Below are 27150 nucleotides of genomic sequence, written 5' to 3'. Positions count from 1 at the left end.
AATGGAGAAGCGCCCAGTGCACGTAGAGCGCTGGCACTGGCGACCTCGGCCAGAACTGAGCCAGTGGGGTGGGGGTGGGGTGGGGGGGACCATGCTAGAGACAGGGGGAAAAGGCAGAGGGAGGTGAGGGTCAACATTGGCGACCGTAAGAAGACAACAGTGAGGGGCAGTGAGCGGCGGCCAGAGGCTTAAAAGCCGGGCGAAGGTGGTGGTTGGAGTCCCGTCCCAGTCCGCCGGACGGGAGAACGGAGCCACAAGGAGCGCGGGGGACAAGCCGTGGAAGGAGATGATAAGGGCCTGTGTCCGGGAGGGAGACAGCTCCCGGGTCACAGGAGTCCCTATCGGGCTGGCGTTTCCTCCCCCTCCCCGAGCCCTTCCTGCCACCCACCCGAGCAGGCCCTCCCTGGAGTTGGAAGAGCGAAGGACGGAGTCACCGTGGCAGCAGCTCTGTGCCTTCGGAGGTCTTTGCGCTGGCCCGTAAGCGGGACTTGGGGGCTGGGGGACGGGGGCCCTGAGGGACGGGTGAGGACAGGACGTGGTGCTGTCCAGGCTTTGGGGGGCGAGGGTGGGAGAGGGCAGCGGCGGGGGGGCGGGGACAGGACGTGTGGGAGCTCGGTGGGCAGGGGTCCCAGAGGCTGGGGGTGGGGGTGGGGGGCTAGAGTCTGGGCGGGGCCTGGAGCCCACTTAAGCCCCCCCCCCCCCCCTTCCCGGCCAGGCCCCCATGCCTCTCCTCCTGTTGCTGCTGTTGCTGCCGAGCCCTTCCCGCCCCCAGTCCGTCTGCGAGGTCTCCCAGGTGACCAGCCAGGTGGAAGTGAACTGTGACAACCGGGGGCTCAAGGCGCCGCCTCCCGACCTGCCGGCCGACACGGCCATCCTCCGCCTGGGCGAGAACCCCCTGGGCACCTTCTCCACGGCCTCCCTGCTGCCTCTGACGCGGCTCGCCCAGCTGCACCTGAGCCACAGCCAGCTGACCCACCTGCAGACGGACGGGACGCTGCCCGCGCTGGAGACCCTGGACGTCTCCCACAACAAGCTGCGAAGCCTGCCCCCGCTGGGACGGGCCCTGCCGGCGCTCAACACCCTCGACGCGTCCTTCAACGAGCTGACCTCGCTGTCCCACAGTGCCCTGGACGGCCTGAGCCAACTCCACGAGCTCTACCTGCGCGGCAACAAGCTGAAGACGCTGCCGCCCGGGCTCCTGGCGCCCACCCGCCGGCTGAGGAAGCTCAGCCTGGCCGACAACAAGTTGAACGAGCTGCCCCCCGGGCTCCTGGAAGGACTGGAGGAGCTCGACACCCTGTACCTCCAGGGGAACTGGCTGCGGACCATCCCGAAGAACTTCTTTGGGGACCTCCTCCTGCCCTTCGCCTTCCTGCACGGCAACCCCTGGTCCTGCGACTGCGAGATCCTCTACTTCACTCGCTGGCTGCAGGACAACCCCAATAACGTCTACTTGTGGAAGGAGGGAGTAGACGTCAAGGCCATGACCCCCAACGTGGAAAGCGTGCGATGCGTCAACTTGGCCAACACACCCGTCTACACCTACCCGGGGAAGGGCTGCCCCGCCCTCGCGGATGCGGACATAGGCTACGACGAGTATGAGGACGAGGACCCCTTCGCCACGGCTGCAGCCGCGCTCTCCACCAACGCCAGAGCCCGCACAACCCACCGGCCCACATTCTACCCAACGTCTGCTGATTATCCACACAGCCAGATGCCCTATCTGTCTTCTACCCAAGAGTCCACTGAGGGTCAGAATACCTCCGTGACCACCCCGGAACCCACGACGCCCCCCCCACCCCGGAGCCCCCCACGCCCCCCACCATGACGCCCCCCACCACCACGACCTCCCCCACCCCGGAGCCCACCATACCCCCCACCACCCCAACCACCTCTGAAATAACCACATCCTTAACCACCCCCAAAGCCACCTCATTCCTTACGACCTGGCCACGTGCCACAACTACCCTCCCAGAGGCTCAGGGGGTGGCTCGAGAGAATGCACGCGGCCCCAGAAACGACCCTTCCCTCGGCCGGGACACGTGCTGCCTCCTCCCCCTGGGCTTCTACGTTTTGGGTCTCCTCTGGCTTCTGTTTGCTTCCGCGGTCCTTATCCTGCTACTGGCCCGGGACCGCCGTGTGACGCCACAGGCCCCGGCCACAGCCACATACACCACGCATCTGGAGCTGCAGAGGGGGAAGCAAGTGCCCGTGCCCCGCGCCTGGCTCCTTTTCCTTGCAGGCTCACTGCCCACTTTCCGCTCCAGCCTCTTCCTGTGGGTGCGGGCTAACGGCCGCGTGGGGCCTCTGGTGGCAGGACGGCGGCCCTCAGCCCTGAGTCTGGGTCGTGGTCAGGACCTGCTGGGCACGGTGGGCATTAGGTACTCTGGCCACAGCCTCTGAGGCTGGGGGGTGTGGGGACCTTGAGAGGCTGTGATGTGACGGCTTTCCTGTCGGGATCTAGCCTGGGGGGTGGGGGGGTAATTACTTTTCCTTTATCCGAAGCCTCTTCTCCATAGCACGGGCACAACCTCGGCAAAGCCGCGGGGGTGGTGAGATGCGGGAGCCAGGAGCTCATAGAACAAGGCTCCCCACGCTGCGGCGGGGGAGGGTCCCAGACCGCTAGGCTATTGCCATCACCTTGGGGACGCTTCAGGAAAAAGGAGATGCACCAAACGGCACTCTCACACGTGTGTACTGAAAAGACCTGGAAAGAGACATATCGAGATGGGAGCCCGGGGCGCCTGGGTGGCTCAATCAGTTAACACTCAGCTCACGATATCGCGGTTCGTGAGTTTGAGCCCCGCGTCGAGCTCTGTGCCGACAGCTAGGAGCCTGGAGCCTGCCTCGGGTTCTGTGTCTCCCTCTCTCTCTGCCCCTCCCCTGTTCACGCTCTGTCTCTGTCTGTCAAAATACAAACATTAAAAAAAACAAACGTGAGCCCTGATGACCCCTGGGTAGCATAAACACGGTGGTTTTATTTTCTTTTCCTCTGCTTAGCATTTCCTAAGTTTTCTACCACTGTAAGGTATTTGTGTTTAAAAAAAAAAAAAAAAAAAAAGCTTCACGAAGAAAAGTTCCTTTCCTTTGGAGAGGAAAACGGTAGCCCATCTGAGGCTGCCCCCACCCTAGTTGGATCACTCCTCACCCAACAGCCTGGCAACCCACACCCCCTGCCTCCTCCAGGGGGGCAGCCCCTCACCACCGCGAGCACTGGTGTCAGCTCAAAACCTAAGTTTCCTGGAGCTGCCCCCGTGCCTGGGGCCTCCGAGGAGCCAAGGCGGGGCCTCCTGCTCTGCTCAGGTCCGAGGCACGGATGGGAGTGGGGCTGGTGATGTGCCCACCTTAGTGGGTTGTACCGAGTGGACTCAGCGAAGCCTCCCACTCCTAAGCTAGAACACAGGCAAACGGAACCCGCTTCCCCCCTGCTTCTCTCGACTCTGCCCTTTCCCCAGCGCACCGAGCCGGGCTTTCTCTCCTCTGGGGTCGCCAGCCCAAGCCAGGGCTTGCAGCCCGGACAATGGGAGTGCGAGCTGAGCCTTTCTGGCTCCAGACCCCCTTCTCCAGATGGCGCCGGCTTGAAAACCTGACCGCGCTCCTCTCCTGCCCGGAATGCTTCCCTGGATACATCAATCTTGAGCTTGGCCGCCAAGGGCTTCTATGCGCTGACCCGGCGAACCTCTTACAACAGGCGCCTCACCACCTGTGTTCCAGCTGTTGCAGACTTCCAGATCACCGGCTCTGCAGCACTCTCCCTCTGAGCCTCTGCTCTCCTGCCGGCCAGGAGCGCTGCCCCGTCCAGCCCAAGTACCGCTAGCACAGGCCTCTCTCCCAGGCTGGGCCAGATGCCCCGCTGTTCCCCAGCTCTACCTGCGTTACCCTGCGACGGTCTGCTGCTCTCCTCCCTTTACCGCCTGCTCGCGGGCCATCCTCCCCGCTGGACTTGGAACCTCCTAAGGACAAGCTCCAGGCTCCCAGTGTCTCAGAGTGGCCGCCACGGCCAGGCCAGCAGGTGCCCAGAGAGGGTAAGGCGAGAGGCAGAACTGGGAGGGCCCGGCGGGGGCGCCAGACCGCCGAGCCCCACCTCTTCTCCGGACAAGGCTCTGCCAAGGAGACGGTTCCCACCTGCTGCCTGCCTGTCCCCCGGCCTGGCTCAGGAGCCTTCGGGGCCTCAGGTTGCCCAGCCTTCCTTCCAGTTGACCTTCCAGTGCCCTTTCATGCCCCAGGATGTTTTTAGGCTCCTTGAGGCACCGCCTGGGAATCTTTCTTCTCAAGAAAACAGGGGAAGTAGTCACTCTCCGCAGGGTAGGGCTCAGATCAGGATTCTAGCTAACACACCCCATCTCCTCAAGCCTCCAGGCTTTGGGGGCCCCAGCTCCACGCTGATTTCTTTCAATCACCCTCTTCCCGCAGGTCAGCCTTCCCCACTGACTCCTCGTTCCCTCCTCTTTGGGCTGCAGTAAGAGCCACGGGAGCCCGGAGGCTCTTCCTAGGAATCACGTGAGGTGATTCTGACATCCTCGGACTGACTCTAGTGGCGACAGGACCCGTGTTTTCATTTGCCTTACCTGCTGTGACGACAACGCTGTTTTACACGGCGGCGTTCGCCTCTTCTTTTAACAACTTTGCTTAGCAACTCCGGTTTTTCTTTCCCAGGGACCTCCCCTCGTCCGTCCGGCTTCCTCCCCTCCACCCCCCCTCACAACTATCCAGATCTGGGGGTGGTGTCATCAATCCGATTTATTGATCATGTCCTCAGTGAGGTGGAGGAAAGGTCACGTCCTCCCACTGCAGACCTTATGACCGTCCCAACGGCTTCTGCCGTCTCCTGTCCCCTCAGCTCTGCCTTGGTTTGCCCACTGAGAAGGCGGGTCCTCTGCTGTCCTACATGCCCTGAAACTAACACCCAAGAGGAGACCGGAAATCCTCAGGGAGTTTCCCAGCTCCCTCTGAGGCACAGCCAGGGGCAGAGATGTCACGAGGATCGGGACAGGGAGGGCGAGGTGACGCAGGGGTAGGACAGACCAAAGTCCTTTACCGCAAAGGAGAGAACCAGACCGTGGAGGAAAAATAAATACAGGGGCCCAGGGCAGCGGAGTCCAGGCCCCCGGGGGCACATTGACTGTGGGGGCAGCGGGTGAGGGGAGCCCTGGCACACCGGCTCTGGGCCCCTTGCCTGCCTCAGCCACTGAGAAAGAGACGCTTGTAGGCCTTGTTCATCTGCTCCAAGAAGATGAAGGTGAGGACGGTGTGGGGGCCCAGGCGGGCGTAGTAGGGCGTGAAACCCTTCCACAGGCTGAAGAAGCCCTCGTAGCGGACAACCTTCACCAGCACGTCCTAAACGGACAGGCAGGCAGGGTTAAGGCCTGGCTTCTAGGGCCGTGTCCCTCTTCCCCACCACCGTCACCACCGTCACCACCCTCTAGCCTGAGCCCCAGCCCAGCTTCCTCACCAGCCCGTTCTTGTATTCTGGCTTCCCGTCAATCATTCTCATGTTCTGGATCCTGGAGAGGAGGAAGCAGGCGCTTGAGAGACATAAAGCGGGCCCTCCTATCCCCCTCCGGGACCGGGCCTGCACGCTCACCGGGTCTTGGCGATGTCCACGGGCATGGAGGCGGCAGTGGTGACCAAGCCACTGATCATGCTGGCGCAGAAATGGCACAGGATGTTGTCGGAGAAGTAGCCTGGGGGAGGCAGAGTGGGGTGACAGTCAGCTCAGAGCTGGCCCAGGCCAGGCCAGGGGCCAAGAGCCCAGCTCTGGGTCTCACCTGAGTCCAGTAAGAACTGCTTGGACTGGGAGTAGGAGGCGAGCTGGGCCGCGTTGACCACGACAGCACGAGCCATGGTAGGGATGCAGCCCTGTGGAGGGGGCGGTGTGTGTCAGAAACGGTGGGGACGTGACCGCCCCCCCCCCCCCCCCCCGCCCCAGCCTCCGGCCCCTTCACTCACCCTCCACAGTGTGGGCACTCCCTCCTCCCGGGCGATTCGAATCAGGGCATTAAACACGTTTTTGTAGCCCCGGCGCTGGTCAGGCGGAAGCCTGGTGGGAAGACAGGAAGGGGTCGAGCTCAGGATAGACACCCCCCCCCACCAGCCCCACAGGAGCAAAGAAAGGGAGGCCAGAACACATCAATGCTCAGCTCCAGACCAACGATAAGAAACCAGTCCTCTGACTTTAGATTCCAAGGAATGGAGCTAGGGTGCCACCTGACCTGGAACTCACCGGCCATCGGCGGTCATGCGGATGAGAGCCACTTCAGCTGGTGTTCCCACAAAGGCACCAGTTGCACCGGCCGTCATGCCAATCAGGGCCTTCAGCAGAAAGCCAGGGGGTGTACCGTCAGCCCCAGTGAGGCGCTCAAACAGCACCGTGTAGATGCCAAGGCGGGTGGTGGTGTAGGTGGCCTGGCGCAGCAGGCCAGCTGACAGCCTGGGGAGTGAAGGAGTCAGTGCATCAGGCCAAGGTCCAGGAGCTGCCAGCCCATACCCTGCCCCCTCTCCTGTGGCCTCAGTACCCAGTGTAAATGCCCCGCAGCCCTTCTGCCCTCAGGATGCTGGTGAGGGCATGGAAGCTGGTTTTGTACTCTCGTGTCTTGGCTCCTTCCCCGCTCAGCTGCATCCGGTTCTTCACCAGATCCAGCGGTTGCACAAAAACTGTGGCTCCCATCCTGGAGGAAGGCAGAAGCAGAGTCAAGGGCCGCATGTCTTGGACCTACCAATGCCCACTGGAACCTGGCAACAAGGGATCACAAAGTGCAAAGCCTCTCACGTGATTAACTAAGCGTTCAGGAGACTAGTGGGTATGTGCATAAGCTTCTACTCGGACCAAGAACAATAGATCTGAAAAGTCCAGTGACCCAACGAGGACCGTGCAATGAAAGTGCTCCGGTCAAGGGGGTCAAGCGGTGACCTGGAACTGGAAGCAGTCCGACCCCGAGGGGAAAGGAGGTGGGCATTCATGACCTGGGACTTCACGTAGCGCGACAGGAGCCATGCAATGACCTGGAACCCCACACAACCCGGGAAAGCCGAGCAATGACCCAGTACGCAGACCAGCAGGGGTCCTGCAGTGGGTGAAGAGGTCCTGACGGCCCATCAAGGACCTCACAATACGCCGGGGGCCGCGCTGACCCCGAGCCGGCTCCGTTCGCCGCAACAGACCCAAAGATGAACCGGGCTCGGTTCCTTGCACCCGTCCCTTCCTCCTCCCGTCCCATCCCTGGGGCCAGAGCTTACCCGGCCAGGCCCCCAAACAGGAACTTGACAGACTTGGGGGAGGTGCGGGGCTTTCCGTCCATCCCGCCGGCCCCGGGACTCGCCGTCGCCGCCATCGCCACTCAATGGCCCCCAGCTCCGGGTCCTGCGCGCGCGCGCGCGGCCCCACTCGCGCCCAAGGTGACACCGCGCGCGCAACAGGGCCGAGGGCGCGCGCGCACGCCCCTCCGGCTCTCGGGTCCAGCTCCAGCTGGAAGCCGGCGCAGGCGCAGGCGCAGGCGCAGGCGCGCGGCGCAAAGGAGACCGGGAGGAGGGCGGGGCCGAAGGCGGGGCTTCGAGGCTGGGTGCGGGAAGGGGTGTGGCTGGTTTAGGAAGCCATCGCTTAGACGCAGTTTTCACCGAATTGGACTCGCGGGAAAATAGTCAGGAGATCTCGCGAGACAAAGTGACCTCGAGAAGCCAGATTTGGGGGAGGAGGGGAGGGAGGAAGTGTCTCTCGCGATAGACACGGCAAGCACACAGCTCGTGGAAGGGAAGGTGTGGTGAGGACTCTCGCGAGACCTGAAGGCACCGCAGCCGCCGCGGCGGCCGGAGTGGAGAGGTTTGTAAAGCGGACGGCTCCAAAATCCCGGGCATTGAAGGGGAAGCGATTAGGTTTTCTGGGGTTTCGACGCTCCCTGCATCTGCAGAGGCACTCCCTCTACCTCTAACCTTTCTTTCGACGGCCTTTTAGGACCGGAAGTCCTTCCTCCCGAGCACCCAGTGCTGGAGGCGGCCTGACTTTCTTTCCCGGAAGCCCTGCTCCAGCAGCTGGGAAGACAGCCCACCTGTCCGGAAGTCCCGCCTCTTCGAGCGCCCCCACCCAGAAGTTTTTCTGTCACCTATGTTTGCCTTGGTCTCCCTTCCCGAGCTTGTCCCTGTACCCGAGTAGGATACGTTTAGTGCCTCCTTCCCCGCCCTCACCGAACGGGTTGGCTGCCCCACTCCCGGACCCGGGGTTCCTTCCCCGCGCCCCCATGTAGCTGGGAAGCGGGGCCTGGGGGCGGTTGGACCCCTGGGAGCCTGAAGGAGAGGCGGAGAGGGCGCGCACCTCCGCTGCTGCTCCTGCTACCGGGACGCGGCCTCTCCTGCCGCTCCCCTCCCGCTGCCATGCACCCCGCGGCCTTCCCGCTTCCTGTGGTTGTGGCTGCCGTGCTCTGGGGAGCGACCCCCACCCGCGGGCTCATTCGAGCGGTGAGTCCGGGGGCTGGCGGGGGAAGGGTACGGGGGGGCGGGGCTGCAGGCTCAGGGGCAACATGGACTCTCTCGTGCGCAGACCTCAGACCACAATGCCAGCATGGACTTTGCAGACCTGCCAGCGCTCTTTGGGGCTGCCCTGAGCCAAGAGGGACTTCAGGTGACTTCCTTCCCTTTTGTCTGTTTCCCTGCATCCTGTCTTCTGGGTGGGGGTGGAGGAGACTTGCCCTTGCGTGAAGCTGGAGGTGGGAGAGGAGGCAGGCAGGTTAGGAGCTCAGTGCAGGAGCACATCTAGCGTGGAATTCAGAATCTGGAGGGAGAAGACCAAGTCGGCTCCTGGAACTCTGAGCCCTGTGATGGACACGGAGATAGATAAGAGGCGGGGCGAAGTGGTGCTTATCAGTAGCGTCTTAGGAGCCACTGGTAGGTTTTATGAGGTTGGGCAAAGTCGTTGTATGTCTCTGCACCTTTGGTTTGTTTCGCTGTAAAATGGGGTAAGAGATGTTTTCCCAGGGTTATTGTGAGAATGAAATTAGATAAGGAGTTTTGGGGTATTTCACGAAGGCTGCCGTTCGGCCAGAATTTCTTTGGGCCAGTCGTTTGTAAGATGGATAGTTGAATAATTGAAGGCAGAAAAACAAAGTCTAAGTGTGGGACTTTTAAAGGGTCTGACTGCTTTAGATAACAGTTTGGCTAAATTGGACGGCATCCTAGCTAGCAGACGGGACTTAGAAGAGGTATACAAAAACAAAAAGGCTTTTTTATAGGCAAGGAAAGGCAGAACAAGTAAGTTAGGCTAGCAGTAAAGGTGATTGTGGGAGGATACTTTTCTTAAAGGGAGGGCAGGGGTCCATCCCACAGAGGACCTGTCATTCTGACCAAGTGATTTCCAGATCGACCGGTTAAGATTCCATTCTCTCGGGGAGGCTTGAAATTGTAATTCAGTCAGGTGTCAAGTTTGGCGATGTGGGGCCTAGCACAAGTGATTCGATTTGGGGATTTTTTTTTTTTTTTTAACAGAGGGGTGTATGTTCTGTAGGAGTTTGTGCTGCAGATGGAGATGTGAAGTGGAGCTTGAGAGAAAGGGACGTGGATGAGTGGAGAATTGGTTTATAATGTGGGAGCCTGGAAGGTGGCAGGGTTTGAATCGGCACAGAGTGCGGGGCGTAAGCCCATCCGGTGCAGGGAGAGAGGTGGCGGGAGGTCTGGTCACGAGATGCTGTTTGATGTACCCGACTCAGGCGGGGCGCCCCCACCCCACAAACGAAAAGTGAGGGGCAGGGTATGTGCAGCACGAGGGAGCCAGTGTGCTTGGTGGGCCCTTGTGGGGAGCGGACCCCAAGCAGGTGAAACCCAACTGCTGTTTGCTTCCCTTCCCCAGGGCTTCCTTGTGGAGGCTCACCCGGCCAACGCCTGCAGCCCCATTGCCCCACCGCCCCCAGCCCCGGTCAACGGGTCAGTCTTTATTGCACTGCTTCGAAGATTCGACTGCAACTTTGACCTCAAGGTTGCTGAATGTGGAGTGGGGGGCTGGGAAGCGGAGGGTGACAAAAGGCGCCGGGAGTGGAGGGAGGCGAGGGCCGCGACGGTCCCTTACACCCCATCCCGTGCCTTGTCTCCCTAGGTCCTCAATGCTCAGAAGGCGGGGTACGGTGCAGCTGTGGTGCACAACGTGAACTCCAACGAGCTTCTGAACATGGTGTGGAACAGCGGTGAGGTCGGGGGTGTGGACGGCCGGGCTGAGGCTGAGATGGTGGGGGCGCTGAGAGCTTGGAGAAAACGAGTCAGTCCTTTGGGCGGGATGGAGCGAAAGAGCCACTGCATTAGCAGTGTTAGCAGGGGATGCGAGGGGAGGACCGGGTCCCCGGGGTGACGCACTGATCCCTGCAGAGGAAATCCAGCAGCAGATCTGGATCCCGTCTGTGTTTATCGGGGAGAGGAGCTCCGAGTACCTGCGCACCCTCTTCGTCTACGAGAAGGGGTAGGACGTGCCCTCCTTCTCGCTGCCCCCGTCTTTCCACGCCACCCTAGAGGCCAGGCCCCGGGGCCCTTCATACGCTGCCTCTGGACTTTTTTTCTCACGCCTTCCCCGTCTGTGGGCCTCACCCAGCACCACCCTGTGCCTCTTCCTTGTCTTTCCTGCTCCTCTGATACCGGTCTTCCTTTCTCAGGGCTCGGGTGCTGCTGGTCCCAGACAACAGCTTCCCTTTGGGCTACTACCTCATCCCTTTCACAGGGATCGTGGGGCTGCTGGTTTTGGCCATGGGAGCAGTGATGGTGAGTAGCCTGGGCAGTGCGGTGGGAGGGCTGGAGGCCTCTAAAGCCAGACGGGATCTAGGTCGGGAGGTGGCGGTGGTTTGTGCTGGGTTGGCCCAGTCTTGCTCCCTAAAGTGGATCCGTCTGCTCCCCCCCTCCCCAGATAGTCCGTTGTGTCCAGCACCGGAAACGGCTCCAGCGGAATCGACTGACCAAAGAGCAGCTGAAACAGATTCCCACGCATGACTATCAGAAGGGTGAGGGGCACAAGGGGGAGACGGGGCCTTTCTCCCAGATGGTTCCAAAGGAGTTTGAGCTCAAGAGACCAGGGGCAGAGATGCTACCCTTCCTTCGCTCTGTCCACAAGGCCGGTGAGGACAGGACAGGAATAGGGCAGGCGGTGGAAAGCACGGGTGATCAAATGGAAGAGTTGGGGGACGAATGGAGGACTGACCTTGCCTGTAGGGGAGGTGGAGAGAGCAGAGACGTGGCAGGAGTGGGGAGGAGCTGGGCCGAGGAAGACACAGGTGAGGGGGGCTGGGTCTCTGGGTCCTGGAGCCGCCAGTGCCCATATAAGGTTGTATTCAGAGCCCTGCCCCCCCCTCCGCTCCTCCCCCTAAGAAACCCACTTCCCTTCTTACCTCTGCTTCTCTTTGCTCCTCCCTTCGAACCCCTGATTCCTCGTGCCCTCCTGTGGCCTCACCCTGCCCTTTCTCAGCTCTTCTGCTGGCTCAGGGTGGCTCAGCGGGAGGACTCCCTTCCTCCCCGCAGGAGACCAGTATGACGTCTGTGCCATCTGCCTGGACGAGTATGAGGACGGGGACAGGCTGAGGGTGCTCCCCTGTGCTCATGGTGAGGCCTCCACTCCCTGTGCCCGGGCCCCCAGGCCTCCCCACAGGCGCCAGTGCCTCACCCCTTCCCCCCACCACCCCACCCCGTGCCTCTTGCAGCCTACCACAGCCGCTGTGTGGACCCCTGGCTCACCCAGACCCGGAAGACCTGCCCCATCTGCAAGCAGCCTGTCCATCGGGGTCCTGGGGACGAGGAACAGGAGGACGAAACTCAGGGGCCAGAGGGTGATGAAGAAGGGGAGCCAGGGGACCAACCTGTCTCAGAACGGACCCCGCTTCTGGGCTCCAGCCCCACACCTCCCACCTCCTTCGGCTCCCTGGCTCCAACCCCTCTGGCCTTCCCTGGATCTCCAGCAGATCCCCCGCCTGCTCCCTCCTCTTCAGCTGCAGTGCTGGTCTAATAATCCCCTTGCCCCCCCGCCCCCCCAGACCTATTTGCACAGCCCCTTTTCCTCCCTCCGGTTTCCTGGATTGAGGGACAGGGGACATGTCCACCCCAGGTTTCTCCCTTGCCCAACCCCATCCTTTTGAAGGGGTTGAGGGTGTAGAGGGACTGGGTTTTCATTTTCGTGGTTAATAAAAGAGTTTTTGTGAACTGAGGAAGAGTGAGCTCATTCTCACATAGGTGAACTCCTTATCCTTGGGGGTAATTGCCCCCCTCCTTTTTTTTGCCATAAAGGGGCAGGGGTTGTGCCTGGAGAATAACCTGTAGCCATGGGGACAGCCCCAGCAGGCATTTACTGTGACTCAGAGAGGGGGAGCCCCACCCACACTAGGATGACTCAACTGGCCCTGCCTTGCCCGCAGGCCTGGACCCATTCTCTGGGACGGACTGGCTCTTTTCCATTATCTCCCAATTCAGCTAGGAAGTGCCACTGTGGAAGGGCTGGGCCACCTGACCAGGTAGGCTAGAGGCAGGTGCTTAGGCCTGGCCCAGGCGCAAGGAAGCTCAAATTTCTAGACTCAACCCCCTTCTAACCCAAAGCCAAGATAAAGGAGGCAGGTCATGGGGACAGTCCATCCTGACACCCAGGCCAAACCACACAGCACCTTGTTAGTAGAATCTTTTTTATTCAGAAAAAAAAAAACAAAAAAAACAAAAAACCCAAAAAACAAAAAAGTTTTCCAACCACACACAGGAGGGGTACAGGGAGGGGGAGGTGTCTGTCCATCCAGCCCCAGCCCCCAGCCCATGTGGTTTTGGCAGCAACAAGGGGTGTGGGGTAATGGCCCAAAAATAAAAATGGTGTACGTGTGTGTATGGGAAGGAGAGGGGTGCAAAAGCAGTGGGGGTGGTGGGGGGGAGGGGTGGACGAGGTCAGTACTGGGAACGCCGCAGGTGGGAGGCCATTTCATAACATTTCTTGTTGATCATCCCGCCGTGGACACCTTCTTTGCCCATCAGCAGGACTAGCGCTGGAGGAAAGAGAAAGGAGGCTAGAACCCAGGTGTCCCGATTCCACCCCCCGGCCAGCTGTTCAGCAGCTGTCCAGCCCTGGGGGCTGTAACCCAACCTCCTCTTTCCCACCCGCCCCCCCCCCCCCCCCCCACACAGGCAGGCTGTCAGTCACCCTGAAACAATAGGGCTTTTCAGGAGGGGGAAATCAAGCTTAAAGCTGGAGAGGAACAAGCTAAAATTTAGGGGCCAAAAGCCTGCATACCGCGGACTCTGGTTCAGGCTACAAATAACCAGGGTTGGGCCTGCCACCTCCAGGTTTTAACAAAAGAATTCAAAAGACCCAGTTTAAGTGCCAACTTCTGACCACCAGTCTACCTCTTCCAAGAAAACGGAGTTTTTCCTCTGAAAGTCTCAGGGCAGGAAGGAACTGAAGAGGTAACACAGTTCAACTCTTTATATTACAAGATGAGGAACTGAGACACAACCGGAGGAACTATCCGGCGTCCCAGCATCCAGCAGAGGCTGTTAGGATCCCTTTGTACTGGGGGGGAACCACACAGAAAAAGAACCCAAAAGACGACCAGGAGGTACACTGGGGATCTTGGAGCAGGAGAGATTAAGAGAAACTCACTCTTGGCAGTCATGGTGACAGTGATGTTGAAGGTGGGAGCTCCGCCGGTGCTCTTGGTACGGAGATCCATGGTAAATTCCCCGTCCTGCAGCAGCGAGTCCCGGATAACAGAGCATTTCTGGCCCCCAAGTGTCAGCCCGTTCACGAAAAAACTTGACCGGTCTTTGCCAACCAGGACACCAACCTCAGCTGGCTGGAAGGGGAACGAAGCGCCCATCAAAGTTAGTACACGGAGGTTCCCACCCTCTTCTCCAAGGACCCACCTGCCCCCGACTTCTAGGGGGAAGCTAGAACCCCTCCCCCACCCCCGAGCGAGGAGGACAGGTTACCTGCTTTGTGCACATCTAAGAAATTTGAAAAACCCTTAAAAGGGCTGTTGAAAGTTCGTGCACAAAAAGATCATGGTCCTCAAACCCAGAAAATGGTCCTAGGAAGGGACTACATATTCCTCTGGAAATTTCGATCTCATTTAATAGGGAAAGCAAATCCAGGAAATAAAGGGGGCCAAAATCCAGGGAAAGGAGTGGAGTGGAATGGAATGGGGAGCCTTTGGATGCACAGAACTCTCCTTCAGGAAAAGCAGAAGCTCAGAGGGGAAGGGAGGGGGCGGGCGAAGCAGGAGAAGCAACTTTGCCCTTATTTGGTCAAAGGTTCTGCAGGAGTTGTTAGGGGCCCGGACGCCTGGGTCTCCAAGTGACTTAGGGTAGGTCCAGGTATCTGTGCCCCAAGATGAGGAAGCAGAGCCCTGGGGGCCTTCCGGGAAAGTTGGAAAACTTCTGAAGGGGGCCCAGGGCTACACCCGCAAACCCAGCCCTCGGGTCCACTACCCCAGGGAACCTTTCTCCCCCCTCCCCCTAACCCCCCAAACCCCCACATCCGGTCCCCTCCCGCCCGGAAATCCCCTTCCCCCCCTCCCGAACTTCCGCTCCCCCTCCCCACTTCCGGGCAGTGTGGACAGGGGAGGTGGTGATGGGGACAGCAGGAGTCATCCCTCATTCCTCAGCTCACGCTGCCCTACAACTTCCCACAAAGTTCCCCCCGCTCCGGGCCCCGCCGGATGGCGGGAAGGGAGGGCGAGGGGACTTCCGGGACGGGCCTCCCAGGAATGCGGGGCACGGCGTGCCGACCCGTGGGGGGGGGGGGGGGCGTGTGGCGGCCTCGCCCTCTCTAACGGAGCCGGGAGGGCGGGGAGCCCCGGGGACCGGCGTGCGACCCAGGCCACGCGCCCGGGGCTCCCTCCCGCGGCGGGAGGAACAAAGGTGGCGGGGCGAGAGCCGGCCGCCGGAAGCGGGGCCGGGGGTCCCCAGGCGCCTGGCCGGTCCCCGGCCCCGGCGGAGCCCGCCCCGCCCTAGACGAGGCGGAAGTGGGCCTCGGCACCGGGCGGCGCGCCCCTCCCCGCCCTGTGCCCCGGATGTAACGCCCCGTCGCGGGGAGCGGGGCGGCGGGAGGCACGGGCGCCGCCGCCCCGGGGCGTAGGGCTCGGGGGGCAGCGGAGGGCCCGCTCACGTGCAACCGCCATCCGCGCCGTGTCCGGGGCCAGGACCCGGTGGCGGCCCTGCGCCGTCCTCCCCGGACCGCGCCCGCCCCCACCCCAGTCCCTCCCTCCGGGTCCGGGCCGGCCGGTGCCCCGGGGCGCGCGGGCGTCGCACTACCGTGATGTTGACGAAGGTTTTCCCGGGGACGGCGGCCCAGACGGAGGGCGAGTCCTTGTAGCCCACGATGGCCGCGTCCTGACAGGTCCCGTCCGCCATGAGGTTGTCGATGTAGGCGTTCCACCCGGCCATGGCGCTGCTGCTGGGGCTGCTCTGGGCGCTGCTGCTGGGGCCGCGGGCTGGGCTCGGGGGCCTTGGGCTGGCGGGCGGGGGGAGGTGGAGAGCTCGGGGCACGCGCTGCCGTCCGGACCGCGGCTCTGCTAGCTGTGCAGCAGCCCTCGCACCGCCACTTCCTGCTCCTCCCCCCCCCCTAGATTTTTATTTGCAAAGGGCGGCAGGGGCGGGGCCTGCTCCCCGTTCCCTCCCTCCCCCCCTCGCCTGCCCAGAGACCGAACTTTGCAAATGTAATTTTAAAAATCCCTCCCCCTATTGCAAAATTTGCAGAGTTGGGTGGAAAGCTATGTAAAAGGATGGGGGGGGGCGGTGGCAGGGGAAGGTTAGGGTCCGGGCTCGCTCCACTTCGCCTGGAATATAAATCGGACTTTGGTGTCGGGGAAGGGAGTGAGCCCGAGGGAGGAAGGAAAGTGAAAGGAGGAATTGGCGAGCTGCGAATTGGGCGCAGCGAAGAGGGTGCGGGGTGCTCAGGGTTAAACGGAACGGCTCCCCCTTCCCCCACCTCCGCCGGAGGGCAGGAGCGGCGGCGGCGGCGGCGCGTGCGCCCGCGCCTGCGCGGGCCGGGCCGGGCCGGGCGGGAGGGCGCGGGGCCGTTGGAGCCAGCGGCCGGCTGCGCGGGCGCGCGGGGAAGCGGGCGGCGGGACCCCCCGCGGAGGCGGGCGGGCCGGGGACGTGTCTCCCGCCGACCGGAGGGGGCGGCGGCGCCGCTGCTCCGCTCGGCTATAGGCAGCTAAGGCGCGCGGGAGCCAAGAGGGATGTGACAAGTACCCAGGCCGTCTTCGGAGCTCAAGGCATCCCCGCGGGGACACCCGTGTCTCTAGCATCAGCCCGAGTGGCACAAGCCGAGCTCCCGGGGATGACCCTCCGCAGGGTCAGCTCCGGTCCCAGGCCTCACCCGCACTCCCCGGGCTCCCCGCCCCCCTCCCCCGGCCGAGCACTTCGCGCCCCCGGCCGCGCCCCTCGACCCGGGGCCACCGAGGTCATCGCGCGCGGGACGGAGGGGCGGGACTACTTTTCAGAGCGGAAGAATACCCAGAGGCCTCACGCTTTGCAACTTTTTCAGTCAGGGGAAAGTCCCTTCCCGTTTGGGCCCCTTGGGTTTTTTCCTTCTTTTCGGTAAAACTTCGGCTGAGAACTTGAGCGCGGCGAGCGCACCCGGCGCCCGGCGCGGAGCGGTGGGCAGGGCCCCGCGGCGGCTCAGGTGGGGCAGCCCCGCGCGCGCCGGGCGCCGAGGGGCTGGGCCGCTTCCGGTGCTGGGGGAGGGGCGTCCCGCTGGTCCTCCCAGGCCTGGGGCGCGCGACCCCGCGCGGCCGCCCCGAGCTCCCGGCACCGACGCCCCCCGAGCCCGTTCCTCGACAGCCGCGCGGCTGAGTCACCGGGAGCTCGGGCGGGGCCGGCGCTCGGGCACGTGGCGGCGCTCCCCGCCCGCCGGCTCCCGACCTCTGCCCCGCCGCACCCCCGACCCCGGGCCGGAAAAATCCCGGGAGGGCGCGGCCGGGGGTGGGGGGAGGGGCGGGTGTGCGCCCCGGCAGACACCCACCTCCCCGCAGGGGCCACCCGTCCTCCCGCCATTCATTTTGTGCACTCCCGGTTAACATCATTCACTGGCGGGCGGGGGCCGCGCCCCTAAGCGCCCGAGGTCGGCCGGGAGAGAGGCTCCCCGTCTGCCAGTCTCCACGCTGGGCGACAAGTGCTGTCCCAGCGCTATCAGTAGGGAGCCGCGCCAACTCTTGGGGGCCCATCTAAATTCGTCTCCCCGCCCCCTCCCCCACCCCCCTCGCCCGCCCGGAGCGGGGGGGGGGGGGGGGTGCGGCCTCTTTCGGCCGCAATGAGGACCCTGAGAGGTGAGACTCTCTCGCCTTCCGAGGGGGGGGGGGGTTACACCTCAAAGCTTGCCCACGCCCCCGGCCCCTTCTCCGACCGACGGCAGAGGCGACCAGGCGCCTGCCAAGTGAGCTGAGCATGTGTGGATGTCAATCCTGCAGCCCCTCTTCCAGGCCCCCTCCCCAGCCCTGCAGGGCTCAGGTTACCCTTGGCCTTTGCTAAAGGGCACTGGTTCCTCTTTAACCTTTGCAAAATGGTACGGTAATCCCGGGGAGGGGGAGACCCCCGATCTGAAGGCCCTCCCAAGCCCCTCCCCGGGGCTGGAATTAAAAGTAGGGGTTTGTGTTGAGGGATACAGAGGAAGGAGGGGTCGTCATTGACCTTTGGGAAGGGGGCAGGTGCCCAGGGCCAAAGGCTTCTGATTTAGGCTGTAGTGGGCACTTGGCTGGCAGCCCAGTGCGGAGGGGGGGGGGGGGGGACGAAGAGGGAGAGAGGGGCGGGGCTGGCCGGGGCACAGGGTGGCTCGGGGATAAATGCCCGGCCTGAGAGGGGGTGAGCTGACACTGTCCCAGCTGCCATCCAGACTCGGAGCTCACCCCAGACCCCCAGCGGAGACATCTCAGGTCTGGCGAATCTTGCAGTCCCAGACGATGGGGGGTAGTGAAGGGGGACGGGGGTGCTGGTTTGAGAAAGGGGGGCTGTGTCAGGCGTGTCTTCCTCCTGGGACCCCCCCTCCCCCCCCCCCCCCCCCCCGCTGGAGAAAGCTTTGATTGGAAGGGTTGGAGCACGCAGGTTGGGGGTGCCCAGGACCAGGGACTGACGATACCCTGAAGGCTGTGAAGAGAGGCAGGTGGAGGTGGATTGCAAAGGGGAGGGGGAGTTGGGGCCAGGTGGGGAATTTGGGGTCCCCGCGGATTTTGGAGGTGCGGGAAGATGCGAACCAAAACAGCAGAAGAGGGTCTGAGGGCCAGCGGGGCCAGGGAGAGCGCAGTGCTCCAGCGGAAGGCTGAGGGAGCAGGCCTCAGTGCAGCTTTGCGGGAACGGGGGTCCAGGCTGCCCACAATCCAAGCAGTTCTAGGAGGGGCCCCTGGATTCCCAGGTTGAGGGTGGAATAGGAGCTGCCCTGAGTGGGGGAGGGGGCTGCGCCAGCCTCTTCCTCTGTGACCTTTTTGTGGGGTATTTTTAGCTCCAGCACCTGCCTTCTTGGGGTGGGGAAGACTCTTAAAGGGCAAGGGATTTCGGGCTCCTTAAGGGAGATCAACTGTCCACACTAAGTTACACCTCCTGTCCTGCAGCCATGGCCATGCAGAAAATCTTTGCCCGGGAAATCCTGGACTCCAGGGGCAACCCCACCGTAGAGGTGGACCTGCACACAGCCAAGGGTAACACAGGCCCCAACGGGCTCTGCCCACCCCACCCCACCCCTCCCCCGTCCCGCTCCACATCCTCTCCTTTCTGTGGGATCCCCTCCCCCAGGACTTCTCCCCAGGCCTTGTCTCCCAGAGAAGCGGGAACCTCCCCCTGCACTGCCCCCTGCCTCTGGGCTCAGAGAGGACGCCTTGGCCCCTTGGGTGCGGCTGGGACCCCACGTGACCTTCCCATTCAACCCGCCCAGGTCGATTCCGAGCAGCTGTGCCCAGCGGAGCTTCTACGGGCATCTATGAAGCCCTGGAACTGAGAGACGGAGACAAATCCCGCTACCTGGGGAAAGGTGAGGGCGGCCCATCGCTGGAGGCGCCTGTTGTGGGTGGTGGTTTCAGGACTGGGCGCGAAGCCCTTGGGGTGGGGGTGGGGGTGAGGGGGCTAGGGCACTGGAGCCCTCAGGAAGAGGCCTGCTGGCATCAGAGATCTGAACCCCCTTCTCCGGCCTGTCTAGGGGTCCTGAAAGCCGTGGAACACATCAACAAGACCCTAGGCCCCGCTCTGCTGGAAAAGGCAAGAGGGCGCCTGCTTCCCACCGCGCCCCACCCCCAGCTGCCTCTCCCTAAGCTCCCCCTGCTTGGGAGGCGTGAGGGGCCCTGCTTGGCCAGCCGTCCTGTCCTGTCCACCCTAAATGCCCGCACTGCCTCCCGCATGTGACCTGTGTTCTCCCCTCTCTGACCTCTCCTTCCAGAAACTAAGCGTTGTGGATCAAGAAAAAGTTGACAAATTTATGATCGAGCTGGATGGGACTGAAAATAAGTGTGAGTCAAGCTCCAGGGGGAGGGAAGGGATGTGGGGGGATGGGAGAGACCCCAGAACTGAGGTCCGGTTAGGTGATCTCTGTGTCCCACATTTCGGGGCACATCGTGGCTGGATGGATCTTTATTCACCGCACAGGCATTTCCTGACGCCTGCCCTCTGCCGGGCCTGGCGGGCCGTGGACACGGCTGTGAGGCTGACACATTGCCCTGGGGTGGGGGCTCCCAGAGCACCTTGGGCGGCTGGGGAGAGATCTGTTAACGAGCTCTTGACGCCCAGTGGTGTGGGGTTCCAGATTCTTCCTGGGGTGACGCCAGACGCTGGGGGAGAAGCTCTCACTGTCTCTTTGTGCGTGCCTCCTCTAGCCAAGTTTGGGGCCAATGCCATCCTGGGCATATCGCTGGCTGTGTGCAAGGCCGGTGCGGCCGAGAAGGGGGTCCCGCTCTACCGGCACATCGCAGACCTCGCCGGGAACCCGGACTTGGTCCTCCCCGTGCCTGTGAGTGCAGCTGCCCTCGCCGGATGCCACAGTGGCTAAGCCGCCCCGCCCAGGGAGGGGGGCACCAGCTGCCCCTGGAAAGGCCACCTTCCAGACCCAGCGCCAAAGAAACGGTTTCCTGCGGTGGAACGTCTCCAGCCGCGGCCCAGCCCCTCCCTCTTTCCCACAATCCCAGCCTTCCCTTAAGCCTCTGCTGCCTTCCCTTGGCACAACCCTGTGCCTTCGCATTCCAGTGCCAGACTCAGTGAGAGCTCCAGCGTCTAGTCCCAGCCCAGGCCCCCGGAGCAGATCAAGTGCTTCTTCGTGGCGAGGATCTCGGCATTTCTTTCTGTCTCCCCTGATCCTTATTAAACCCAATTTCCTGTTGCTGGAAACCCTTTGAATTTTATCTCGCTAATAACGTTGCCACTTATCGTTCATTAACGGGGCAGCTCTGGAGACGAGCCGCTAGGTTCCTGCCTGTTCACCAGCTGTGTGGTCTCAGGCAAGAGTGTGTCACCGCTCTCTGCCTCGGTCTCCCCATCTGTGAAATGGGGATGATCACAGTGCCTAGTTGATAGGGCTGCTGTGAGCATGAACTGAGCTCACAGAACACGGGGAGCACCGGCTGTGGTAACCACCACGTCAGCGTCACTACCCGGCCCGAAGCGGCCGCACGCTGAGAACGCTGCGTTCCGCTTCGGTAATTTTCAGTGCGAGGTCCTGCAGGTAAGCCGGTGGTATCCCTGTCTTACCGCCACAAGGAAAGAGACCTTGAGGAGCGAAAGTACTCCCCCCTAGAGCACTCAGCGGGTGATCAGGAGAGCCAGGATTCCACCTGGACCCTCCCCATTCCTTCTAGATCCCTCCCAGCCCCTGGCCCCGGGCTGAGCAACCCCTCCCCCTCACAGGCCTTCAATGTGATCAACGGGGGCTCCCATGCCGGGAACAAGCTGGCCATGCAGGAGTTCATGATCCTGCCCGTGGGAGCCAGCTCCTTCAAGGAGGCCATGCGCATTGGCGCCGAGGTCTACCACCACCTCAAGGGGGTCATCAAGGCCAAGTACGGGAAGGATGCCACCAACGTGGGCGACGAGGGCGGCTTCGCACCCAACATCCTGGAGAATAACGAAGGTCAGTGTGAGCTCTGACGGGCAGGACCCTGCGTCCCCACAGTGGAGGGGGCCGCAGAGACGGGGCACCCGGGAGCCTCAGGCGCCCTCTTGCCCCTCCCCCAGCCCTGGAGCTGCTGAAGACGGCCATCCAGGCGGCTGGCTACCCAGACAAGGTGGTGATAGGCATGGACGTGGCGGCGTCGGAGTTCTACCGCAACGGGAAGTACGATCTCGACTTCAAGTCTCCCGATGACCCCGCGCGGCACATCACTGGGGAGAAGCTGGGGGAGCTGTACAAGAACTTCATCGAGAACTATCCTGGTGAGACCCCCACGCGTCCCGTGGCTCCTGCCCAAGCCCCTGGCTGTCCTGAGCCCCGTCGAAATCCCCATCCCAACTCTTGTGACCTTCACCCCGGTTCTTCTCCCATCCCCTTCCAGTGGTCTCCATTGAGGACCCCTTTGACCAGGATGACTGGGCCACCTGGACCTCATTCCTCTCGGGGGTTAACATCCAGATCGTGGGGGATGACCTCACGGTCACCAACCCCAAGAGGATCGCCCAGGCTGTTGAGAAGAAGGCCTGCAACTGCCTGCTGCTGAAGGTCAACCAGATTGGCTCCGTGACCGAGTCCATCCAGGCGTGAGTGCCTCCTGGCCCCGGGGGGGGCCGCGGCCTTCCTCCGCCCCAGCTCTGCTTGGCCAGCCACGTCCGCCTTCCCTGGTTCCCGCCCCGTCCCCACCCTCCTGACCCCGGAGCGTTGCCCAGGTGACCCCGCCGTGTCCTGCCCCCACTCCTCCCTCCTAGACCCTGCCTTCCTTCCCACCGGCACGTCCAGGGCCCAGACTCAGAGTCTAGAGTCGCCCCTTCTCTGCTCCTTCCCCAAGAACTTAGTCATTCCCCTCCCTGCAAAGGGCCTCCTCCCCCAAATGGAAGGGAGAAGCCCCACCGGCCCTTGGTTTTCCCTCTGGGGCCCCGGTCAGTTGGCCTTATCGAGCATGCTCTCTGCCCAGCTGCAAACTGGCCCAGTCCAACGGCTGGGGGGTGATGGTGAGCCACCGCTCCGGGGAGACCGAGGACACGTTCATCGCTGACCTCGTGGTGGGGCTCTGCACGGGACAGGTACTCACGACTCCCAAACGTCTGACCCAAGTTTCCTGGGGGCCCTGGGTTCCCATCCCTGGGTTGGACCGCCACCATGGGAAGCTCCCTCCGGGCCAGGCCGGATCTGGCTTCTCTAGCCTCACACAGTCCTCCAAATTCCCTTTTCTTCCTCAGATCAAGACTGGTGCCCCCTGCCGCTCAGAGCGCCTGGCCAAGTACAACCAGCTCATGAGGTATGGGGGTGCAGTGGGCGCAGGGGGCCTGGACGAGGGGAGCCGAGGGCCGTTGGGTAGGAAGGCACAGCCCTGACTTCACCTGTCTTCTAGGATCGAGGAGGCCCTTGGGAACAAGGCCGTCTTTGCCGGACGCAAGTTCCGTAACCCGAAGGCCAAGTGAGAAACTGGAGGCTCTGAGACCCCACAAGACACCATGGGACAGACCTAGGCCCACAAGCCCCTCCCTGGGAAATAAACGCTGGTGCCAACATAGACACGGTGTGGTCCTTGTGGCGAGTGAGCAGGTGCGGGTCTCTGAGCGGACAGGCGGGGCGGGAAGGGAAGGAAAGACGCATCACCCGCAGGGACCAGAGGGCGGCGGGGGGCGGGGGTCACACTTTGGAAGGAGGCTGGGGAAGGGGGCGCCGTGTACGCAGCCAGAGGGGCACTGAAGGCACGTGGAACCAGCTCCGGGAAGGGAGGGGGGCGGGGCCGAGGGTGTGACCCACCCGAGGGGCAGCTCCGTGGGAGTGAGAGTGTGAAAACTCTCCAGGGAGTGTGCCCCACAGATCGTACCTCTTCGGGACCCCCTCCCCCATCCCCCCCCCCCCCCCCCCCGCCCTGAGAGCGCCAGTATCTGGCCATCCTTGGTCTACACAAACAGCAGTCACACTAATCAACCTAAAATTCCCTTCCTCCCCAGGACCCCCCCTTTCCCTGTTCAGACAAATCAAGACATTGGGTCAAACAGTGTTTACTGAGTGTAAAGTAATCCCAGCCCCGTGGGGAAGAAAATTCCGAGGAGAAAGGAGAATAATACACGTTAAATACCCACCTGTGCATTCACACTCGCACACTCACGCGCAAGCGCACACACACCACTCGAGGGTCCGAGCTCGGACAGTGACAAGTCACATACCCGCCTCCCCGGCCCGGTGCCCGCGGACGGGAGGCGGTGCGGAGGTGGGGCTCCAGGATGGGTCCTAATAGCAGCAGCCTGTCCCCCTGTCCCCGGCCCGCCCCGGTTGCTGGGGCGCCTAGGACGTCGGTGGCAGCTCTTCCCCGCTCTGCCGCAGCCGCTTCTTGGCCCGGATCTCGTTCATGGCCTCTTCGATGGAGCGCGTGTCCCTCTTGTTGGCCACGGGCACTGGGGGGCGAGGAGGGTGGGAGCCCCGTTATCACAGCCTCTCCCCTGCCTGCCGTCCGGCGCTCCCCCACTCCCTTCTGCCCTCCCCAGCCCCGCCGGGGCCTCACCACAGCCATAGGTCTTGTTGGCCTGTAGCATGTGGGCCGCGTCCTTGGCTGCCCCCTTGCCGATGAGGTGGCTGTACTTGTCTTTGTAGTCGCTGGCGGGGCTCACCACCACGGGGCCCTGCTGGGCTGCCTCCTCCTCCTGCCGCTGGGCCAGCTCCTGGGGGTGCAGAGGGAGGCCCGCGCTCAGGGGGCCTGACTCGGGGTGCTGGGCCGCAGGCTCCAGGGCCTGCCCCTCGCGGCTCACCTTCAGCTTGCGCTTCTCCTCGGCTTTCTGGGGGTCCCACTCCTCGCCGCGACGGTAGGACTCCAGCTCTTCATCTGAGGGCGCGAACTCCTGGGGACAGGGGAATGCCGGGGTCAAGGGTCCACAGGCACCCCAGGCTTCTCCCCCGGAGGGGGGAGCGGACACAGGCCGAAGACGAGACAGGGGAGCGCGGAGCTCGGGCCTTTCACCTTCTTGAAGATCATGACGTAGCGACACTCATCATCTTCCCCGAAGGAGAAGGACGTCAGGCCAGCCACCTCCACCACATCGTGTCTGGGAAGGGAGGGCGGAGGGGAGAGTGTGCGGCACCGTGGTGGTGGTGGGGGGGGAGGGGCGGCACCCCCTTCTCACGGGTCCCCGCTGGCCCTTCCCCGCCCAGCCGCCCAGGCCGGGGACACTCACAGGATGCTCCTCTCGATCTTGTTCATCGGCTGAAACTTTTTCTTGATCTGCCGGCTGTCTTGGATGAAATCAGACACCTCTTTCTCCATCTTGGGAGGAGAAGGACAGCATGGGAGGGCCGCTCCGCCCCAGCATCCCTCGCCCTAGCCGGGCCATCGGGCCATCGCCTCCCCACGCCTTTCCCAGCTTCCACGCCGCTGGCTTCCAGGCTCCTCCCCGGAGACATCTGGGGAAACCTGAGTCCTCCACCTTCCAAGTCTAACTTATCCGAGGTCCTCCCTGAAGCTGCCTGTGACACCTCCAACTGTCCTCACCCTTTTACGAAACTCCACCTTCTGTTGTTTTTCTTGTTCCTGTAGCTTCTTCAGGCGGGCGGCCTGCTCTGGGGGCAGAAAGGGCAGCGTGAGGCCAGGGGCGGAGGCACGGGCGGGGAGAGTCCGTCAGGCTGCCAAGGGGACCCGGGCCCGCTGGGAGAGCGGGAGGACTGCTGCCAAGCGTCGGTTCGTACGTTCTCCGTACGTGGCGCTGTGTTAGGTCCCGTGGCACAGACACGGACCGAGCTTTGCACTGCAAGAGCCCGCCGTGCAGCGGGAACAGCAAGGTCCCGTTTCCCAACCCCGCTGGGGAATCCGATTAACATTTATTTCATGCCCACGACACGCGAGGAACCGGGAGACAGCTGGGGAGGTCAGGAGAGCGGATTCGGGCCTGGCCTTCAAGAGCTTCCTGGCACAGCGTCTACGCAAGAAAGGGGAAATTATTTAACTTCCTATATTTTGTGACACCCCCACTTCTCACTTCTACGGACAGGATGACGCTGGAGGGACAGGCCCCCTCCTCCTCTGGGAGCGCAGGCATCCAAGTCCAAGGTGAGCTGCGAAGGAGCTCCCCCAGCTCAGGTCTCAGCGCCCCCGCCCCTTTCTGGCCACCTCAAATCCCTCACACCCTTGATTCCACTTCCTTGGATCAAATCCCGGCAGCTGTCCCGAGCCGCCTCCCGCTTGCCTGGCCACCCCAGGCCTTTGCACCTGTGCCTCCTTCTGCTTCGAGTGCTTCTCCTCCTCTTGCACACAGAGACCCACCATGAGTCACAGTTGCCGCTTCCTCTGGGCCCAAAGCACATTTGGTTCAGACAGCCACTAGAGCAGGTGCTGAGAACCCACATAATGTAACTTTATATTTGTCTCTCCGGCCAGACTCTGGGCTGCTGGAGGGCAGGCGCCCTGCTCACCTCCCATCCCATTAGTCTCCGTGGCCCCAGGGCCTGATAGCTCAGGCTAGGCATTCTTTCTCTCATCCCAGGGGCTTTGCCATCAGTGCATCTTATCTTGACCACTGACAGCTCTCTAACAGGTCCCTCTGCATCTGAGGAAGTGGCGTTAAGATTAAGGTTAAGAATGTTGGCCAAGGGGCGCCTGAGGGGTCAGTCGGTTAGGTGCCCGACTTCGGCTCAGGTCATGATCTCAAGGTTCGTGGGTTCGAGCCTTGAGTTGGGTTCTGTGCTGACAGCTCAGAGCCTGGAGCCTACTTCAGATTCTGTCTCCCTCTCTCTCTGCCCCTCTGCCGCTCATGCTCTCTCTCTCAAAAATAAAGGTTAAAAAACAAAAAAATGTTGGCAAAAAAAAAATCGAGTAGGCTTAACTCCAGTTTAAAGCCAGGTGTAAAGCCCTACCACTTAGTAACCCTGTGACCTCAAGCGAGTACCTAACACTATGCACTTCAGCTTCCTGGTCCACCAACTGCCGCTGGTGAGCCCCGCCTAGGCAGTCAGGGAGAGCACGAATTCCAGTGTCCAGTTCGCACACGTCCCCGATCTCCTCCGAGCTCTGTCCGCTCACCGGGTCAGGGCCCCTGGGTCATTGCCCTCGTGACAATTATTTTGCAAGGTGGCTACCAAACTGCGGGGTGATCATTTCCTGCGCGCTCGGGGCTGCGGGATCCGCGACGGTACCCCAGGATCCCGGCCCCCGCGCGGAGGAGCCCGCCCGCAGGGAGCGGCTCAGGGGCAGGAGCGTCCCTGTCCCTCCAGTCAGTAGCGCGATCCGCCGGCAGCCGGGGGCTGGGAGGCTGACCTCGAGGGAGGGGCGGCGGGGACGCGGCAGGGCAGGTGCTCGGGGAGGGGGCGCAGGGCACCCGAAGGACCCGGCCGCCAATAGGAGGCGCTGGGGGCGGGGTGGGCCCGAGGAAGGTGGGACAAGACTTCGTGGGCAGAGCTCTAAGTGGAGCTGGCCAATAGAGGCGAAGGGGTGGCGGACGGGCGTGCCCTGGACCCAATCGGAATACGGCTGGGGGTTGCCAGGACTCACAGGCCGGGCACGCCCCCCACCCCCCGAACCGCGGGCGGGGCGAGGCGGGCGGGCGGGCGAGGAACGCCCAGGGGCTGGAGGCAGCCAGCCAATCAGAGCACGACAGCGGCGGACGGGCGGGCTCGCCGGCGAATTGGAAACAAGGACTGCGGAAGGCCAGTAGGGAAGAGGCGGGGGCGGCGCTGGGCTTGAGGTAGCCAATCACCGCCCGCTAACAAGAGCGGGCGGGCCGGCAGCCCTTTTAGGGACTCTGGGGGTCTCCGTAGGGGCCTGTGAGGGGGTCTTTCAAGGTTGAGGCGGCGGCAGCGTCCGAAGGGGGGAGAGTGTGGTCCTGAAAACCGGGCGAAGAAAGGCGGTTGCGGATTTGGGGTCCTCACCTCGGGCCTTGCGCCGAGACTCCTGGTCCCCGAGGCTGGGTGGCTTCTCCATGGAGCTCAGGATGGAGCCCAGTAGGTCCGCCATCTTGGGAGTGACTGAGAAGGGGCGGCGCGTCTTAAAGGGAAGGGCGAAATGCCTTTAAGGCCGGAAACACGTCGGAGGCGGAGAGCCCCGCGCCGGCCGCGCCCCGCCCGCTGTCCCCCGCCGCCGAGGC

At 62.7% G+C, this 27150-nt stretch overlaps 6 protein-coding genes across 12 annotated transcripts; 3 read left to right on the top strand and 3 right to left on the bottom strand.

Annotated features, from left to right (window-relative positions):
• Positions 1 to 409: 409 nt before the first annotated feature.
• Positions 410 to 1856, top strand: GP1BA (glycoprotein Ib platelet subunit alpha). Its single transcript, XM_043582798.1, has 2 exons — positions 410 to 477; positions 716 to 1856. The coding sequence occupies exon 2, from the start codon at positions 722 to 724 to the stop codon at positions 1826 to 1828; it is 1107 nt and encodes a 368-aa protein (XP_043438733.1). The 5' UTR covers positions 410 to 477; positions 716 to 721; the 3' UTR covers positions 1829 to 1856.
• Positions 1857 to 4722: 2866 nt separating this feature from the next.
• On the bottom strand, positions 4723 to 7549 carry SLC25A11 (solute carrier family 25 member 11). The gene is made up of 8 exons (XM_043582799.1): positions 7237 to 7549; positions 6516 to 6668; positions 6224 to 6430; positions 5950 to 6040; positions 5769 to 5859; positions 5585 to 5684; positions 5453 to 5504; positions 4723 to 5337 (listed from the first exon to the last, which is right to left on the bottom strand). The coding sequence occupies exons 1-8, from the start codon at positions 7329 to 7331 to the stop codon at positions 5182 to 5184; spliced, it is 945 nt and encodes a 314-aa protein (XP_043438734.1). The 5' UTR covers positions 7332 to 7549; the 3' UTR covers positions 4723 to 5181.
• Positions 7550 to 8339: 790 nt separating this feature from the next.
• Positions 8340 to 12157, top strand: RNF167 (ring finger protein 167). Of its 4 annotated transcripts, XM_043582796.1 has the most exons (9): positions 8340 to 8448; positions 8531 to 8611; positions 9833 to 9958; positions 10076 to 10163; positions 10342 to 10432; positions 10623 to 10728; positions 10871 to 10964; positions 11479 to 11559; positions 11658 to 12157. In XM_043582796.1, exons 1-9 carry the CDS (start codon positions 8365 to 8367, stop codon positions 11957 to 11959), a joined length of 1053 nt encoding a protein of 350 aa, XP_043438731.1. In that variant the 5' UTR covers positions 8340 to 8364; the 3' UTR covers positions 11960 to 12157. The 4 variants fall into 4 exon arrangements, 2 of the variants coding, with proteins under 2 accessions (XP_043438731.1, XP_043438732.1); XR_006297718.1 differs by having other exon boundaries at positions 10871 to 11559; positions 11658 to 11774; XM_043582797.1 differs by lacking the exon at positions 9833 to 9958.
• Positions 12158 to 12612: 455 nt separating this feature from the next.
• On the bottom strand, positions 12613 to 15943 carry PFN1 (profilin 1). Its single transcript, XM_043582804.1, has 3 exons — positions 15241 to 15943; positions 13589 to 13781; positions 12613 to 12974 (listed from the first exon to the last, which is right to left on the bottom strand). Exons 1-3 carry the CDS (start codon positions 15370 to 15372, stop codon positions 12877 to 12879), a joined length of 423 nt encoding a protein of 140 aa, XP_043438739.1. The 5' UTR covers positions 15373 to 15943; the 3' UTR covers positions 12613 to 12876.
• Positions 15944 to 16829: 886 nt separating this feature from the next.
• On the top strand, positions 16830 to 22604 carry ENO3 (enolase 3). 2 transcript variants are annotated; one of them, XM_043582794.1, is made up of 12 exons: positions 16830 to 17258; positions 18534 to 18620; positions 18854 to 18949; positions 19115 to 19173; positions 19352 to 19421; positions 19785 to 19918; positions 20809 to 21031; positions 21136 to 21333; positions 21453 to 21654; positions 22026 to 22134; positions 22291 to 22349; positions 22443 to 22604. In XM_043582794.1, exons 1-12 carry the CDS (start codon positions 17243 to 17245, stop codon positions 22510 to 22512), a joined length of 1323 nt encoding a protein of 440 aa, XP_043438729.1. In that variant the 5' UTR covers positions 16830 to 17242; the 3' UTR covers positions 22513 to 22604. The 2 variants fall into 2 exon arrangements, with proteins under 2 accessions (XP_043438729.1, XP_043438730.1); XM_043582795.1 differs by lacking the exon at positions 16830 to 17258 and adding an exon at positions 17732 to 17861.
• A 465-nt stretch (positions 22605 to 23069) lies between these two features.
• Positions 23070 to 27043, bottom strand: SPAG7 (sperm associated antigen 7). 3 transcript variants are annotated; one of them, XM_043582801.1, is made up of 7 exons: positions 26936 to 27043; positions 24567 to 24634; positions 24253 to 24341; positions 24039 to 24123; positions 23830 to 23919; positions 23586 to 23742; positions 23070 to 23478 (listed from the first exon to the last, which is right to left on the bottom strand). In XM_043582801.1, the coding sequence occupies exons 1-7, from the start codon at positions 27018 to 27020 to the stop codon at positions 23369 to 23371; spliced, it is 684 nt and encodes a 227-aa protein (XP_043438736.1). In that variant the 5' UTR covers positions 27021 to 27043; the 3' UTR covers positions 23070 to 23368. The 3 variants fall into 3 exon arrangements, with proteins under 3 accessions (XP_043438736.1, XP_043438735.1, XP_043438737.1); XM_043582800.1 differs by having other exon boundaries at positions 23586 to 23919; XM_043582802.1 differs by lacking the exon at positions 26936 to 27043 and adding an exon at positions 25957 to 26062 and having other exon boundaries at positions 23586 to 23919.
• Positions 27044 to 27150: the final 107 nt, after the last annotated feature.

The sequence above is a fragment of the Prionailurus bengalensis genome, chromosome E1 (genome assembly GCF_016509475.1).
Source record: "Prionailurus bengalensis isolate Pbe53 chromosome E1, Fcat_Pben_1.1_paternal_pri, whole genome shotgun sequence".
NCBI classification, from domain to species: domain Eukaryota; kingdom Metazoa; phylum Chordata; class Mammalia; order Carnivora; family Felidae; genus Prionailurus; species Prionailurus bengalensis.
The sequence above is the reverse complement of the archived record's forward strand: the minus strand, read 5'-3'. Positions and strand labels throughout refer to the sequence as shown.